The sequence below is a fragment of the Meleagris gallopavo genome, chromosome 5 (genome assembly GCF_905368555.1).
Source record: "Meleagris gallopavo chromosome 5, MGAL_WU_HG_1.1, whole genome shotgun sequence".
Lineage (NCBI taxonomy): Eukaryota > Metazoa > Chordata > Aves > Galliformes > Phasianidae > Meleagris > Meleagris gallopavo.
This window is the reverse complement of record NC_139408.1, coordinates 27,571,465-27,589,476: the sequence shown is the minus strand read 5'-3', so window position 1 is coordinate 27,589,476 and position 18,012 is coordinate 27,571,465. Positions and strand designations below refer to the sequence as shown.

At 39.5% G+C, this 18,012-nt stretch overlaps 1 protein-coding gene across 1 annotated transcript; it reads left to right on the top strand.

Moving 5' to 3' along the window:
* Nucleotides 1-93: 93 nt before the first annotated feature.
* On the top strand, nt 94-17,878 carry SLC39A9 (solute carrier family 39 member 9). The gene is made up of 7 exons (XM_003206495.3): nt 94-620; nt 4,300-4,408; nt 7,105-7,296; nt 7,883-7,951; nt 9,051-9,136; nt 11,566-11,700; nt 13,279-17,878. The coding sequence occupies exons 1-7, from the start codon at nt 525-527 to the stop codon at nt 13,507-13,509; spliced, it is 918 nt and encodes a 305-aa protein (XP_003206543.1). The 5' UTR covers nt 94-524; the 3' UTR covers nt 13,510-17,878.
* The last annotated feature ends 134 nt before the right edge of the window (nt 17,879-18,012 follow it).

The window sequence follows — 18,012 nt, the reverse complement described above, 5'->3', positions numbered from 1 at the left end:
AGGATGGCGGGAGAGAGGCGGGCTGAGGCGGGCTGGCGGCCATCTTCGGTGAGGGCGCCTCCCTTTCTCGCCTCGCCCGCCATCTTGAAGTCGGGAGGCTTGTGTGTGCGAGGACGTAGAGCCCCGGAAGGGGAAGTGTGGGGTGACGGAGGTGCCACTTGGCCTCTGAGGCAGCTGTGGGGCCCGTGGCACTGTGCGGCCTCCCCGCGGCCTCTCCCTGCTAGTAGCCGTCCCTCTGCTTGCCACTTCCCCACACTCCCCGGGGACAGCGAGGCCCTCCCGCCCTGCCCGTTGCCTCAGGTGAGGGCCGCTACTACCCCGGCCCGGTCGACCGCCCTCCGTTCCCTCGCGGCGCTGTCAGCGGCATAGAGGCCCCGGGCCCTCGGGGCTGAGGCTCAGGACGGGCAGCCATGGCCGAGAGCCCTTCCTGGGACCTCGGCGTCTGCACGGGCTGAGGCGTGAGGGCCGAGGTGGGACGGGTGCTGTTGAATTTCGCTTAAAGGAAGCAGACAGAGAGCAGCGAAATGGATGACTTCCGCTCCATCTGCCTGCTGTCCCTGGCCATGCTGGTCGCCTGCTATGTGGCGGGGATTATTCCTCTGGCCGTGAACTTCTCGGAGGTAAGAGGGCTTTGCCCAGCCGCACCGTGGCCGCTGTGGAGGGGTACAATTTGCCTCAGGGACCGCTGAGGTCACAGGTTGAGTCATGGTGTGTCTGTGGGCTGCTCAAAGGAGGTGTGTGTGTGCAAATCCGAAAACGCTCTCAGAACGCTTGTTTTGGTTCACGGTTTAGTTCAGACTTTGTGTTATTGACGAGGCAAACCGTACCTCTTTGGTTACTGCTCAAGTTGTATTACTGCTCCCTGTGTCTCAACTTTCTGATACGTGTTGTGGCTGTGTAGGGTTTTGCTAAAAGGGAGGGAGAGGCACTATTGTGAATGGAATGAGGGTTCAAGTAGTACAGCAATTTTAAAGTGAATGCACTTGGGTGCATCTGAGAAATGATATCTCAAAGTTATTAAGGTTACAGTTTCTGGATCCAACATCCTTTAATGCCAGTGTGGTTTTTTTAATTATTATTATTTTTTCCTTCATAAAGCCGTGGTAGAGTGCCAGTTCAATTGTTCTAAGATAGCAAGAGCCCTCTTATGAGAGGTTTTCCATTTCTACTGGGACCAGTACCATTTTTGGAGACTAGAAGAGAACTGGAAGAGAAATGACTTCTTCCACTGAATCACAGAGATTATTGAACCTAGCTGTTGGTCTTGTGATTACCAGTGTAGTGGATGCTTTGGGAGCTGTAAAATGAACATTGTAAAAGGGAATTCTGTTAATTTTGCTAGCAATGAGTCTGCTAAACATTTTGAAATGTCAGAATACACTCTGAAATCCTTGTGTAAGCATTAGTCTGGTTCTGTTTTGCTGGTGCTTTGTTTGATGCTTTGACAGAAATTCTCTTACATAACTTCAAGACTGCACGGCTATCGTCTTGCCCTTCAAAACTCAATTTTGCCCTGAAGCATCCAAAGGACTTTTTGTGAATTTGCTGCCTGGTATTGAATCAAATAATCGTTTGAGTTGGAAGGGACCTTCAGAGGTCATCTAGCTCAACTCTCTTGCAATGCACAGGGACATCTACAGTGAGATCAAGGTGCTCAAAGTGCCATCCAGCCCAAACTTGAGTGTCTCCAGGGACGGGGCATCCACCACCTCCCTGGTGCTTCACTTATCTTACTGTAAAAAAACTTCTTATATCCAATCTATATCTCCTTTCTTTTAGTTTGAAACCATTTCCCCTTATCGTATCACAGCAGACTCTGCATGGTAATAGAGTTCTAAAATTTTTTTTTATATACGGATTTATGTTTCTTCATGTCTGTGCACACCACGCGTGTGTACAAACAAGTTCATTGTGTTATCGTAAACTCTTGGAATTCTTATTCGGTTCTACACTTGCCTTAAACTTGCTGCTTTTGTGCTCCACATGCTGTGCTGGTTTAAAAAAGGAGAGGTATATCTGCAGATGTTTTATGCATGCACAAGTTAATCCTGGAAGTGTCTAATTAGAATATATAATTGTCTTGTTTAAATGATTGCTCAGCCTGTGCAACATGGACAACTTTAGAGTGAAATAACTGGAGTGCGTATTTTGTTGTTTGCAAAAAGTTTTGTAGGTGACCTCAGTGAGAGAAAAATGCACTCCGTTAGGCTAACCCTGGGTCAGAAACGTACTCTGGCAGTTCTCGAGGTGCACTTCTAACAGTTGGAGTCTTTTGCTTGAGTAAAAGAAGTTTATAGGGCTGGCTGGAGTGGGACTGCTTGATGCTGAAAGCAGGTGTGAGGTTTTTCTAGGTCCGAGTAAGGTTTGAAGATTTTAAACCAAGAAGTACAGAGCAGCTGGCTTACTTGAGGAATTTAAGATTTTCTGTGTATGTTTAGTATCGTTTATTCTGTTTTTCTTCCTAACAAGAGGCTCACAAGTGGTTTTGGAATTGAATTTATTTGATTTCTTAGATCAAACTAGATGACTTTTGCCTGTCTGAATAAGTTGCCGTTATTATATCACTATATTCACCATTTCAAAGTATTTCATATTGAAAAAGAGATGCAGACTTCTCTTGAAATAGCAACTCATCTGTGCTCGTACATTTTTTAAATTCAAAGGTGTCTGAATTCAAGCAGTGCTGTGTGTTTGCAGTAGTAGTAACACCGCAGTAAAAACACCGCCAGGTGTTTTTTGGCAGTACTTGTACACACACATCCAAGTGCAGAAGTGCACACATACCATGTAGAAGAGAGGTTATAGTGTTGCAATATAAAAGGCATCTTGTTCTCATTTTGAGGCGCTACAATTTGGCAAAACTACTTCAGGAACAGTGGGTCATCTCCTGCATCTCGCTACTCAAATTTTCCCCAGTAATGAGCTGTGCATCTCTCCAGAGTCTCTTGTTTTTTCAAGGCGAACGTCACCTCTTGAGGTGAGGTTAACCAACGTGTCACTGCAGCAGGGTGAGAGTACAGATGGCGTAATGCAATCCGCTACCAGTGGTTTCCCATCATTTGAATGCTGAACTTTGTTTCCCGGACTTTGGTAGTCAACGTTTGTATTTGGTGACACGCATCTCCTTGTGTGTGGGAGATGATTGTTCTGCCACTGCCAAATATACGGTAATCAGTTGCAAAATTTTTGCTGTTACAATATGCTGTATGCTATGGGCTATTACAGAAATTTATAGAAGTGAACTCTGCAAGGAGTCTATTAGATGTTTATAGAAGTGGATTTTCAGTGTATTGCTTTGACTTTATCCTGTCAATGTTATAGTCATAAGGAAGCAAAAAGTAAGAGTAGACCAACGTTTTATATTGGTAAAACAGAATTTAAACAAATGGTGCATCAGTGGAGGGAGAGGCAGTATCTCTAAGGGTTTGTTTTGTTTGGTTTATTCCAAAATTACAATATAACTAGGGAGATAGTCCTTACAGTAGCAAATAGTTACTTTTTGTGCTGTTTTTTAATAATAAAGCATGTTGTAGAAAACTTATCCTGGAATGTGAACTAGTCACTACTTTTGTTTACTATATGATAAAAGCATGAAATTTGTATAATTTTAAGATTTAATTGCAAATTTGCAAAACTAACTAACTTAGCCATTTTCTGTCTTTGTATAAATATAACTGACTTAGTGGTTAATTGGACGTACTTGACCAACATGTTTGCATTTGTAGAGACACTTACGTTTCTGTCCCTCTTGCTTCTCTGACTTTTATTAGGTAACTTATTTATTTATTTTTGTATTTTCCTTTGTCATTTTGGGGAACAGATGATTTGTCGTGCCATACCTAGGTGAGGCTTTAGAGAACTTGCATGTTTAAGTGTGATTTCTAGTATCTAGATCTGTTTGATAACAGATATAGTCTGGTTTGATAACAAAACCAGACTGGAGATAAAATGTGGAATTGCAAATGTGCTCCAAATTCAGACACTCCATGTTCCTTTGTCTCTGTAGGTTTTGCAGTTTGAGGGGGTCAATTAGCACCAAATAATCATTAGTGCCCAAGATAACAATCCGTGTTGTTTGCATGTATGTGATGTGATGTTTCGTTTCTTTTCTGGCACTGCTTTTCTAATGGGTTGTCTCTTTCATTTCTTATTTCAATTATTTGTGTCAGACCCTGGATATGTTCACTCTTGAATAAGAATCAGGAGTAGGTTTTGTGCACTTTGAACTCTATTAATGAGGGAGCGTAAGGGAAGCACCATCCTTCTTAAAGGTGATACTTGTTTTGTGCTTGCTTGCAGGAGAGATTAAAGTTGGTGACTGTTCTGGGTGCTGGGCTGCTGTGTGGAACTGCCTTGGCTGTCATTGTGCCGGAAGGAGTACATGCACTTTATGAAGACATTTTGGAGGGTAAGAACAAAAACTGTGTCATATAGACAAGAACAAAACTGTGTCTATAGATGACCATGTTCAAGATAACCTAGGCCCTAGTTTTATGACTTACCAGGGTCTCCTTTTAGGACTTCTAAAATGAGATTGGCAAGGAGTTTCATCGCAGTAGGGTGCAAATGCAGCATAAGATCACTGCTATAGATACAATACTGTGTGTTCCTGCTGGTTTGACAGAGAAGCACCATCAAGCTGTGAACTAGGTGATTCTTGCTGAGCAATTTAGCCATTTGCAGGTCTCTTGTATTGTACCAGTCATGGAATCACGGCCTGTTACAGTAGGTTATGTGTAATGTTTTTTATTATGGAGAGGATTAAACTTTCTCTGGAACCTTGGAGAAGAGGTATAGGGTTGTCTCTGGGGGAGAAAAAGCTTATGGGCTATTTGCTGTTGCTTTTTGTAGTTTAGTTCACTACACATTTTAGCAATTGTTTGAAGTATTTTATAGATCTATATGTATTTGCCGCTTTGTTTTCTCCTTGAAACTGTAGAACTTTTAAGTATGCGTAACTCCTTACGAGTGTAGAGAAAAACCTCTGGCAGTTGCTGTACTGCCCACAGCAGTCTGCTCGTTTTTGAGATGGGCCGTGCTGTTCTAAGCCAGTTAGAATGGCCTGAAGCTGGAACCAGGCTTCTTTGGGGCAATCAGCTGGCAACTGTGATCACACAGAAGTGCGTCCTTCTCTGTAAATTAGCCCAGTCTTGGGTGGTATGAGCACATCTTGTACAACAAAATCTTGGATAGACCTTGATTTAAGGTTGTAGCTTTATTTTAAATAGCTGGGGCTAATTGAAGTAGTTTGCAGTACACTTTAGATCTTGCTTTAGCTTGGAGCATTGTGCTGTTGGATTACCATTGCATGAGACTTCAGTTTGTTCAGAACCGGGAATTTGTTGGAAGGTAAATGGCAACAACTTAACAGTTGCAGGAGAAAGGCCTTTTGAGTCAGGACTGTAGAGAACGAGTTGTTTGATCTGTCATTGTTCCTAATCTGTAGTTGAGAGATAATTGTAGTACTGTTTTTCTTGTGCTACTGTATTTTTCTTGTTTCAGTACCCTTAGAATTTTTTTCAGAATCCACTTTAATCTACAGTTAGCTTCTGCTATTTTTTTTTGTTTTGCTTGAGATTTAACATAAACAGAATATATAAGATCATCCAGTATCAAGAAGTGGAAAAACCTCTCGATTTGCTTTTATGTGCAGTAATTTGCACACTGTGGTGTAGGATGTCTCTAATGAGCTGTAGCTGTGGCTTTGCTCTCCATTTCATTTTGATTCTAAATGAAATAGATTTTATTTTAATGATACGACCAGTAGTGAATGTGATTAATATGAACACCTGCATATTTGTGTTCATATCTACATCCAGATGTTTAGAGCGACAATTTCAATAGTGTATACTTTGGAAGGGGCAGAAGGGAGGCATTGAGAATGTCAGTAATATTTATGTAGTACACAAGAACTTTTTCCTGTGGATGACTTCAGGCTCAATTCTGAACTCACAGTATTGTGGAGAAAGTGATTCTGTCTTTAAAGAAAAATATAAGTGGCATCAGGAGAATGATCTTCTTCTGATAGTTCTGCTTCCTGTCATCCTGTTTGTAATTTCTCCCAGCACATTGCACTTGCCACTCAAATCCTAAGACGATGGTTTCAGCTGTTGACCAGGGAAGATAAGGAGATTTTTTTCTTTTTATATTGCAAAGGGGCAAAATTCATGTTACAGATTTAACTACAAAAATGAATGTGGTATCTTTCCTAGAGAAGTAGGATAACCAAAGGTGGTTTTTTTTTTAACAATTTTTTCTTAAGTTCTTTCATGTAAATACCAGAAAGTTGTTCGTATGATTAGTAGTGTTTCCTAAGTATAGGGGAGGGACAAAAATAATTATAATTAGAGATATTTTGTTGGGTCTAGCAAACAGAAGAAGAAATGGTTTCCTATCAGAGCATTAAAGGATTTTACAGATAGGGTTGTAAGCATTTTCCCTGCTCTGGAGCGGAGGCAACTTGTACTGAATGATAGGTAGCTCAGGGCCTTGGAATATAGCGTGCAATTCAAACATCTGACTTAGCTTTGAGATATCAGATGTGGAAGTAGATTTACTGTGTCTGTTCCCCCACTGGAAACATTTGAATAGCACTTAGTGTGTGAAGTGGCTTGCCTGCCATGCAAGTACAATTATTTATTGTAAAAGTCAGACCAAGGAGCATGAAATGCCTGTTCTGCATCACCCAAAGGGTTTTCGAGCACGATGGTTTGTCTCTAGCCGAGTTAGCAGGGGTTTGGAAAGAATATATGATTCAGATGAGCATGGAGTCTGAACTGAGAAATTGAATGTGCGCTGTGTGCTATGCAGTAGGTGGGGACTTAACTGAAAACTCTTTATTCCTCGTCTTTGCTTGTACCTTTCTAATTGTGTTTCTGGTAGTGGGTAGAAAAAGAAATTCTTCACTTACATCAGCTGGAAACTGAGAACTTTGTTAAACCAGATAAATGCGTGCTCTCCTAGGAAACTGAGCTAAGAAAACCGTGAAGCAGTGACTTCTGTGCGTTGTCTCAGAATGTATGAGGAACACTGAGCAAAGGAGGAAAGAAATGATTGCCTCACGTTAGTCTGCTTTCTCCTAACCTGTTAGTTTGCCTGCCGCAGGGAAGCATCACCCAGCAAATGAGATGCAGCATGTGATGGAGTCTGAGAAGGTTGCCGAAATCGCTGTTGTACATGAGTATGGCCATGACCATTCCAGGTTGCACGCATACATTGGTGTTTCGCTTGTCCTTGGCTTTGTCTTCATGCTTCTGGTTGATCAGATAGGCAGCTCTCATGTGCACACTACAGATGGTGAGTAAAGAAACTCTACAGTTAAACTTGTTCATTACTTCTAATTAGCAAGGTGCAATTTCATGAATGCTACTGGGATTTAATTTGACCAGTCATGTCCAGAATTTCAGTAGGTGCAGTATGAGCTAAGTGCAGGATCTGTTTAAAATGTTCTGGAAATCTGTTCTGAAATCCAGCAAAATTTGAGAGTGTGCTTAATTAATGTAAAATAACTCTGCAAGCGTGTATGGGTGTGGAGAGTGTTTTTACACTTGAATTATTGTCTGTTTTGCAGTATAACCCATTTATTTTTTGGCTTTCCAAAAGACTTCTGCCAGAAAAATCTGTGGTTTGTACATATTGTGACTCTTTTCTACGTCATCAGAGCAAATAGCAGGAGAAAATTGACTGTGGTCTGTGTTAGAGATACACATTATGAAGAAGAATATTTAAATTTAATGCAGAAATGCAAAAGCTGATAAATTTAAATGCAACTTTCTAAGCTGTTTATCACTGATAGAGATGTGTAGTAATATTTAGATTTTTTTCTTCCAGCTTAATTTGTGTATTTATTCTCTTACCTTTACTTTCTTCATGACCCTTTCAGATCCAGAAGCTGCTAGATCAGGCAATTCCAAAATCACCACAACACTGGGATTAGTGGTCCATGCTGCAGGTAATGTGGGACCTACTGTTAAAACTCAAGGGCGACTTCCATTGCTGTGCAGTTTGTCTTTAGGTGGGATAGAAATATTTGTGTTCTGGTTTTGAAGATGCCGTGTTTTGTACCAACAACAAAAAAGCAATGTTCCCCACCCAAACTGATTGAGAAGACATACTCCAATGCTCAAAAGGTTTCATGGAATTGTATTCGAGTGCTGTGTTTTCTCTCCTTTATTTTTTCCATCCATAATTTCATGTGGTGCTTAATTCCTGCCTGTACAATTCTTTGCTGACTTCCCTATCTGCTACATTTTAATATATGCTTAAACATTTGATATGTAGTATGACACATTTTTTAGGTTTATTTGTCAGCTGAACTGACAAATATTTAAAAAAAAGTAAAACCATCAAATAAACAGGAGAATTGCCAAAATAAACCCAGGACAATCTTGTGATGAGAAAGGAGTTTATAGAGTAGAGCTCAAATATTTAACTGAAACACTTATATGTTGACTTACAGGGATTGAAAGGGTTGTGAATAACTACAACATCAGCATGGGTTATACATTATATATGTAATATAAACATGCTTTTTGTTCTCTTCTGCTGAGAATTACTGTGCAGATAACCTTTGGATAAACATTTTAGGACATGTTTCACTGATGAAAGTATATATTAAGGATTAATATAGTATCCATTCCTATTCCTTGTTTGTTAAATGAGAAAAAAGTAACATTTAAATGTAAATAGAAGTAGTAGCCGTTAATGTACTTTCAATGTTTAGAATCTGAAACAGCTTGTTTAATTTAGAGAGGAGGATGCTTTTAGACAGAAAACTAAACCTAGTAAACTTGTTGCCTGATTCTAATTTGGCAGACTGCATCAATATTGAACAGATTCTCATTGTACTTTGTATGGTTCTGAGGAAATGAGAGCTGCTGCCTGAAATTGTGCCCGAGGAGGCAGTGGGGAGTGAATGATGTGTGGGGCTGTTTATGTTGATAGAATTTTGAATATCAAGACTTTTCAAATGTTTTCTACTGCCAACCAGCATGGGGGACAGCTGAAACTTGCATGAAGGAGTAACTCAGGAATTCTTATTCTTCTTTCAGCTGATGGTGTTGCATTGGGTGCAGCAGCTTCTACTTCTCAGACTAGTGTCCAGTTGATAGTGTTTGTTGCAATTATGCTGCACAAGGTAAGCCAACATCAAAAACCTGTGTATTTTGTTCTTTGAAAGACAAGTCAAAGCATACAGAACTTACACAAGTTCTTAAGTGTCCTTAGTGATGTAATCTGTAAATTAACAGATTAGTAATTCAACTTCAAGAACAAAAGTGCATGACTGTGACGTATGACAGAATAGCAAATGATGGGTGCTAAGTCTGAATGAGAAGGAATTGATGTTTGTTACTGCCTACCTTGTCTGCAGTGGCTAACAAGGCTGTCTCTCAAAAGTGATTTGAGAAGAACAGCTCTTTAAGAAATGTGTCAGGGTCACGTTATGTTTTCTGAAGCAAATTTTTTTTTGAAGTTAGTGCTTTTGGTGGTGGTGTCAGGGTTGGTGTGCTGCTTGTTCTTCATTTTCCTGCAATATCTAAAGATTCAAAAAAATATTTGTGGATAGTGACAGGACAAGGGGGAATGGTCTTAAGCTGAGACAGGGGAGAGTTCGTTTAGATATTAGGAGGAAGTTTTTCACACAGGGTGGTGATGCCCAAGGAGGTTGTGGACGCCCCATCCCTGGAGGCATTCAAGGCCAGGCTGGATGTGGCTCTGAGCAGCCTGGTCTGGTGGTTGGTGACCCTACACATAGCAGGGGGTTGAAACTGGATGATCATTGTGGTCCTTTTCAATCCAGGCCATTCTATGAATTCTTACTGCTGTAAGAGATGCACACAAAGTTCTAGAGTTTGACCATGGGAGTATGTGCTAGTGTATTCAAGGAGAGATTGTGGTTTTATGCTCATCAAACAGGTTTTAGGGTTTGGTTTTTGTTGTTGTTGTTTCTTCGGGGTTTTTGGTGGTTTTTTTTTTTTTTTTTGCCTCTATTGCCCAGAAAATGGAAAGGATATTTATGTAATGAAAGGTTTTACAGTTTGCAGGGCTAGTCTTCTGAGCCTACTTAATATTGGATACTAAAAAAAGCTTCTGTTACTAAAGCAGCTTTAATGTCTATCATATCTGCAGGAAAAAACTTGTAAACAATTTTCTCGTGGGAAAATGAAGTTTACAAGAGCTTCCTTTTCTTAGAGTTTATGCAAGAATGTATGTTGACTGTGTAGGTTCCAGATGTGTGCTGATGTGTATGAGTTATACAGCACATACACATACTACAGTAGTTAGTCATACGTTCATATCTAAAGTCTTGCTTGCACAACTGTGTATCCAAAATGTTAGGAAATTCCCATTTAGAATATCTTTCATTCACTGTTTCTGCAATAAATGCTTCTTTATGCAACTCACTTCAAAGGTAGTGCTAAGTGTTGCATCTTCCTGCAAGGCTTACTTTGTGGCTTGTGCCAAGTGAAATTTTGCTTTCGTTATTCTTAACATTCGAAGTCTCTGTCTTCTTAAATTGTGCAATTGCACAATTTTGGAAGAAAATTTATCCCATGAAATATATCAAGAAATAGTTGGTATTGAATAGTTGGTATGTCTTCTGCGGCCTTGTGGATAAGAAACTGTGCTCGCACATAAAAGGGAAAAGAGTTTGTTGTTGTTGATATACAATTGAATGATGAATAAACCAGAAGAGCATTTAAGTCTTTGTTCACTTGGAGGCTGATAGCTACCTGTTTTGGGAATCTTTTTCCCTCAGTGTTAATGGTAGAATTTTTCTGTTCCAGCTACAGAAACCAACATCTAGGAATGCCTTATACCAGATGGAAAAAAGAAATTACAGGAGTTAATGGAAATACAGAGATTATAGGAACTACTCAAATCAGAACAAACATATTAATGCTTATGACTACACAAATATCTGTACTCTTCTGTACCTTTCCTAGCATCGCACTAATACTAATGTAACACTGTATGGTGACTGCAATCCTTGTTCTAGAATCACACAAGGAGAACATCTCAGCTTCTGCTTCTATCCCTTCTTTATGTAAGGAAATAACTGACAATATGGGTGGAGCAATCCATATCTTTGAGTCTGCAGTTGGAGATTATTCCATTAATTTTTTCTATATGAACTTTCTGATACGTGTTTCTACCCCAAAAGGGATGTGTCATAACACAGAGCTAGAACGTCAGTTACCTAAGAGAGGAGAGCATTTTGTAATTCACAACTCCTATTTCCTTTTCTCTGAAGAATTAAATATATTTGTCTGTTTTTGTTTTAATTCATTGGTGTTGTAGTAAATAGATTGTAGGCTGTGGCTTGTTTGAATGATAGGCAGAATATGGGTTTCCATTACAGCTAAAGTTCTTAAGATGGGGCATTATGTAGAATTCCACTTATTTGAGTTAACTGAAAATATACATTCTTTCCCTGAATTTCTTCCAATTCAGTGCATTTCCGTGGAGTAAGTCATATTTCAACTAAGTTCTTATATTGTATTTCAGGTAATTTTAGAAAGGCTTGGATTACTAGCAAGTAATTGTTTCATTCTGTTTCTGCAGGCACCAGCTGCCTTTGGCCTGGTTTCCTTCCTGATGCATGCTGGGCTGGAACGGAATCGAATTAGAAAACACTTGCTGGTCTTTGCACTGGCAGCACCTGTTATGTCCATGGTGACATACTTAGGGCTAAGCAAGGTAGGTCTGTGATTCTCTTCTGCCCAAAATGTGTATGAGTGGTCAAGTTAGGGGAAATGAACATCAGATAAAATTCATAAAACACAATTCTGAATTGCCTGAAGAATTCAGCAGAAGTAGTATTCTTTATTTTTAATAGATAAAAAAGTAGCAGTATAAGTATGGGAAATAAGCAAACAAAAAACAATTGCATTCAATCAGAACCAAAGATACAGTTCCTATAGGTAGATTGTTTGTTTAGAAGACTGATTTCTGTCTTTTTTTTCATTTTTACGTGTTGTGCTTGACAACTCAGCATATTTACTTGTATACCACACTGTATCAGGTGACTGCATAGTTCAGTCATTTTCAGTGTTGCTGCATGTATTCTCATTTTAATATGCAGGTAGAAAAGAATCTTTGCTAGTTTTTCCCGCCATGCTAGAATTCCCTGTTTGAAGTACAAAGACTTTTTCAACATATCAGAAGCTGAATCCCTCTTTGCTAGAACAGCCCTTCTGCCTTTCACACTCCTAAAAGCACAGTCTTCATTATGTACAGTTCATGTCTGTGAAATGGGCATCTCTCTCCAAATTAAATGTTTCTTCCCCTTCTTGCATTTTCTCTGATACTGCTGTGTCCTACAGATACTTCTGTAGGCTGTCCTGGTTACACACTATGAAGCTGTGTCATAAAAAATTTAAAATGTTATCTCATAAAACTCAAAGCATGACAGAAAAGATTAAGTAAATCCTTTACTTCCTGGAAGGCAGCTCTAGCTGGTACTGCAGTGCAGGAAGTACCAGAAAGGGTTTGTGAATAGAAATGAGAATGGTATTTGAGCACTCTGCTAATGTTGGTTTTGCATTTTGCACTTGAGAATGGACAGAGAATTGCTAAGGCATAAAGACTGGGGTAGAAGATGCATTTTTTTCTCTTTGGAAAAGTAGCCTGAGAGTTTACCAAAGAACTAGCATTGCACTTGAGTCGGAGACTATTCAAGAAGTGTTTTGAAAATCACGTGACCAGTTTTGCATTTCATTACAATTAATGATGCGTAGCAAGGTCTTAATCCTAATATGAATAGGTGCTGGTTGTTTTTTTTTTTGGTTGGTTGGTTTTTGATCCAGAGGGTGCATTTATTTGTGCAGCTTGTGTGGAAATTCTGGAAAGGTTTTTATTGTTCATTTGCACATCTGCATGAAATATTGAGAGAATCATTATTTGGGGTTTAAATCTAGCAATTTCTGCTCTCACCACCTGCAGATATTTAAAGGATAACATTTTATTTGAACACTGTTTCGAAGGAGAGTCAGTCCTGAGTGTCGTTCCTCAGTTTGATGGCTTTGCAGTCTGAACCTCGTATTTTTCAAAACATAACTTGTCCCTCATCAACTTTATAATTCCAGTTGCCACATGTGAGGTGCAAGACATTAAGCAACATTTTAATTCACTCACAGCAATAACAGTTTAAAGTTGGCAAAAATCCTACTGTGTCTGGACCTTTGTAGGATTTCTTTATTATTGATTGAAGAACTTATGCATATCCTGATTATTTTTTTTTTTTTCCCTCTTTGTGTTTTTGTTTCAATTCCACAGAGCAGCAAAGAAGCCCTTTCAGAAGTCAATGCCACCGGAGTTGCTATGCTTTTTTCTGCTGGGACCTTTCTTTACGTTGCCACAGTTCACGTCCTCCCAGAAGTAGGAGGAATCGCGCACAGTCACAGACCTGAATCAACTGGAGGAAAAGGACTCAGCCGTCTGGAGGTGGCAGCCCTGGTCTTAGGATGCCTTATTCCTCTAGTTTTGTCCATTGGACACCATCACTAAAAGCTCGAATTTCACCGGTCTTCTTGGTCTGACAGGAGCAGTAAATGTCGGCTGCTCCCTTTATCGTTGTCTGTCTTAGCCATCATCCATCCCATCTACTTTATGGAGTTCAGAAGGAACCTTGATTGCAAAATGAGGAATACTGGGAAAATTTTTAGTATAGCAAAAGGTACTTTGGCAGCCGGACATAAATTCTGTGTAACTTTTCTGAAGACATTTGCTATTTTAGTTGTTGCTTATGGCCCTATTCTCAGGGAAGATGGAATTTGGAGTTTAAGAAGGGTGAGTTGGGAAGAATGTAGTGACTCATCATGAAATTGCAATCACCAAAGCATCCTGCAATTGAGCTTTCACAGCTGAGAAGATAAACAAAGAATGGCTGCCTTTTGAGAGGTTGAAGTCTCACAAGTGAAGAAGGGGACTCTCCCCCCCCCCCCCCCCCCCCCCCCACTGAATCCATGTCGTCTTGACAGTGCAAATGGTTCTTGTAATGTTGATCATTAATTGTATTACAGGAGTGGGCTACACTCAGAATACTGGACAACGGTGCTGTTGTAACAGGTGTCATTGATAGGAAAGAAGTACTGTAGAGAAGGTGTAATGTTAGAGTAGGAAATCAACAGGCTAAGAAAGAACAAATTGTTCAGTGTATTCAATTATTTAAGATAAAGAATAGAAGCAAGGAGTATCACTTTGGTTGTTCATACAGTTGTTAGTAAGTTTGAAACAGGCAATATTTTCTTCTGACATGTAAAGCACCAAAAACATTAGCAGGTATTAGTAATTTGGTTCTGTGATTACACTGCTGCTACTTGTGAGAGAGATCCATATTGTCCTTTGAAATCAAGCTCTTCTGGACTCTGAGGAGTAGAAATCTGATGGAAATAGCTGATGAGGGACCAGAGAACTTTACTGGCTCACTTTCAAGAGTCTGAACCACTGACATCAGTGGGGGCACGTGTTGTTTTCTTTTTGTTGTTTTTTTCCATTAAATGAAATATACTAAGGCTGATATAATAAGATCTACAGGTAAATATTTATGTTATGATAGGGTACAAAGTGTTTCTGAAGCAGTTCTAAACAAACAAAAAGAACAAACAGACAAAAGCAAAACCTGGTGGGTTTTCAGTGGCCCTGTTAGGCATTTTGCTTTTCCTTGGGGAATCCTGCATTCACCTCTTACTGATGATCATTAGTCTAGTGAAACTACTTGAGGACTTTTTGCCAACTGCTGATGCCTCTCAATGCAAATGGGTGCTAAAAGATCATCCCTTTCCAAGGCACAGCATTTTTTTTGTCAGGCACCTTTTATCTTATGCAAATTATATTATACTTCAATAACTGTAGTGCATTGAAAAGTCAGGAATGCTTGATGTGCACAGTCTCAACTCTTTAGGGGCAAACTTTGTAATGCTGTACCCTTTTTAAGCTATACTTTTCCTGCACTTTTTAAAGATAACATTGCCAAATAGTTTTTTTATATGGATTTTCAAGGCTTGAAGTATTTTTCCTGAAGTGCTTATTGTTTCAGTTTGAATGGCCGTGTCTCTTTCATGCCATTTATTACTTATACTACACAGGCCATTGTGCCTCTTAACTTCTTTACATTTTGTCATTTTCCTAATTGTCTGCTAGGTCAGTAATGGGTATGGCCTGGCTCTTGGAGTAGTGGTGGCTGTCTGTTGGCTTTATAACAACCTAAATGTGTTCTAGATTTGTACCTGGTGCTGATCCCCAGGAGTACTTATTTGTGTATTTTACAGGAGGTTAATTTGACAAAGGAACTAGAACTTACCTTCTTTCACAAGATACTATTTTGAAGATAGAATTGATTTATCAGGCCTGAACAACATTAGACCTTCAAAAGTTGTTTTTTTTCTTTCTGATTTACAACTGTGAAATTAATGGTGTGGATGGGATCTACATTCTTAAAGCATTTTTTATAACATATATATGCAGCTAGTAACTTAGTAGTAAGTTACCTGTTAAAAAAAGTTCAGTCACAGAGGCTACTGCAAATGATGTGAGTGATAACAGGAATATTTACACCGGAGTTCCCAGCGTTTTTCCTTATTTCCCCTTCATTACCATCTTTCCTTATGATCTCGCTATTTTACCTTTCTTAATTCTTCCACATAACTGAACTGTTTCCAGAAGCTGGAGAGCTTTAAGGTCTGTAACAAATCAGGAAATAATGATGTGGTAACAGATGCTTACATGTTGTAGAACAGCATTTCTAGAAGTGTAGGCTATCTACCTGAATCTACAGGTTGAGTCTTTTTCTCCCGCTAGCCATTCATAATGGAGTTCTCTTGAAAACTGATCCAAAGAGCAAATTGTAATGAGCCTGAGGAATTTACGTGAGTGTTGATTCCTGCTGGTGATGCTGACACGCACCAGGCTGTGGGGAGCCTGTTCACATTTGCAGTGTTCTAGGAGAGCCTTGAATTTCTCTCAGATGCTAGTCCAGCAGCCTTTACATTGAAAACACTACGCCTAGAATCCAAGTGACAAAAAGCAAAAAACGACTCCGCTGTTACTTTTACATGTTTTTCTTTATGCATAGCCACATTTTTATCATCTGTCATTTGTGCACACATCCAACTCCACTCATTACATCAGCATCCTGATGCTGCTTCCCTTTGGCCTTGTTTTGTGTGTAACAGTTCTGATTGTTTAGAGGCTGTGGATAATACCTTTTAGGGGTGTAACCTTCAGCATGCTAAGCATAGCAGGTGCCACTGCTTAGAAAGTCTGTCATCTTTGCTTTTTCCCCATCCCTCGGGTGATGTTCAGTTTGGGACAGCCACTTGATGAGTCATGGACTATTAGCCAGGGTATAGCAGTAGGTGAGGGGTCTTTTATTAAAACAACTTGAAATTGTCACAAAGAAGTCTGATAACACAGTTTTCATTGTGGCACTCAAGTGTTATGAGATCGCTGGTGGTTTTTTTTCTGTTTAGAAATAGCAAATATTTTCTTTTTGCTGCTCTTCTATTTCTTGTGTTGAACTGTTATTTTCAATAACAGCTGAAGCTGCAGTGACTGAGGAAACTTCTGGTTACGTCACAGGGAGAATATAAAATCATAAACGACTGAACCATTTCAAATTGCTCCACATCGAAGATTATTTTCTTGAAGCAGTGTATTTTAATAAGTTAATGAAGTAACATATTTTATCATATCCCCATTCTTACCTGTCTTCCCATCTGTCACAGTAAATCAGTACTGCACGTAGTCAAGGCCATCTGGTATCATTTTCTACTCCTCAGGGGACCTCGGTACAAGCAAATTCTTCTTTACTCTCTCTGTAATAGCCATGTCTGCTTGTGTTTCTACTGTGAGGTAGGTGGCAGTAGGTCTAGCAGACAGCACTAACCAAGCGCCAGGCATTTTCCCCCTTTTATTCTCTAAATCCCTCCAGGAAATCTATAATCTTCTCATCAACTGGATTTGGTTTTGCTTGCTTTTTTTTTTTTTTTTTCCCAGTTAATGATTTCTTAATGGGCGGTAGAAACTAAAGTAAAACTGTGCTTCTCTTCATCTCAGTGTGTTCAGGTACTTTCCATACTGTTCTAATACTGTTCTAATTATTTTATTGTTCACAATACTTTAAAAAAAAAAAAAAAGGGAAATAGGTTTTCAGCACCTGATGGTAGGTGCAGAAGCTGCTCTGTCATTAACTTGTGTGAGGATGTCACACCAAGATAGGAGCTTTTGATAATTATTTCCTGTGATGTCAGATGGCCAGGAGTTGAATGCAAGAACCTGCTGTTAATTCTGACTTCAAAGAACCATTTCCAGCTGGATTGTGTTAGAAAAAGTATGTTAAGGAGACTCAGGAAAACTACTATGTTTATTCAGGAGCTAGTTCAGAGTCTTCAAGGAGCTTTTCACAGTAGCAGATGTGTGGTGTGGTTACCAGCTTTATGCAGAGTAACACTTGCTTTGGGATAAATGTATCTGCTGCTCTCTTCTGTTCTGTGCTGCTTGGCGTGGGACTTCGGGGGAGGAAGACGTGATTATTGTTTTGGGCTGGGAGGAGAAGTGGTTGTGTTGTGGTGGGAAAATTTGAGTTTCAGATTCCTGTTCACTTCAGACTTCTTTTAAAAAAAAATCATTTTTCTCTGATTTTCTTACATCTCTTAGCAGCCTTGGCTTTCCAGGGAAGAACATGGCGTGGTCATTGCTGTTTACCTGACTCCTTGTATGGAACTGTAATTTTAATGTCTCTTCTTTCAAACCATTTGTACACAAAATCATTCCATGAATGGCTGCCTTATAATTTTTCCACTTTAATTGTGAATGGTTATAAAATAATGTTGCAGTTTTCAATTTGTTTTATTATATTAAATTTTTACTAGGTGCAGTGCTTCGGTGTTGGCTTTTCATTTACTATAGTGGGATTTTGTGACAGCTCCTGCAAAGAGAAATGACAGTCTTAAATAGGATGCAAGCATTGCAGACAATGCCATTTATTTTTGGGTAATTGTGTTTGCAGCT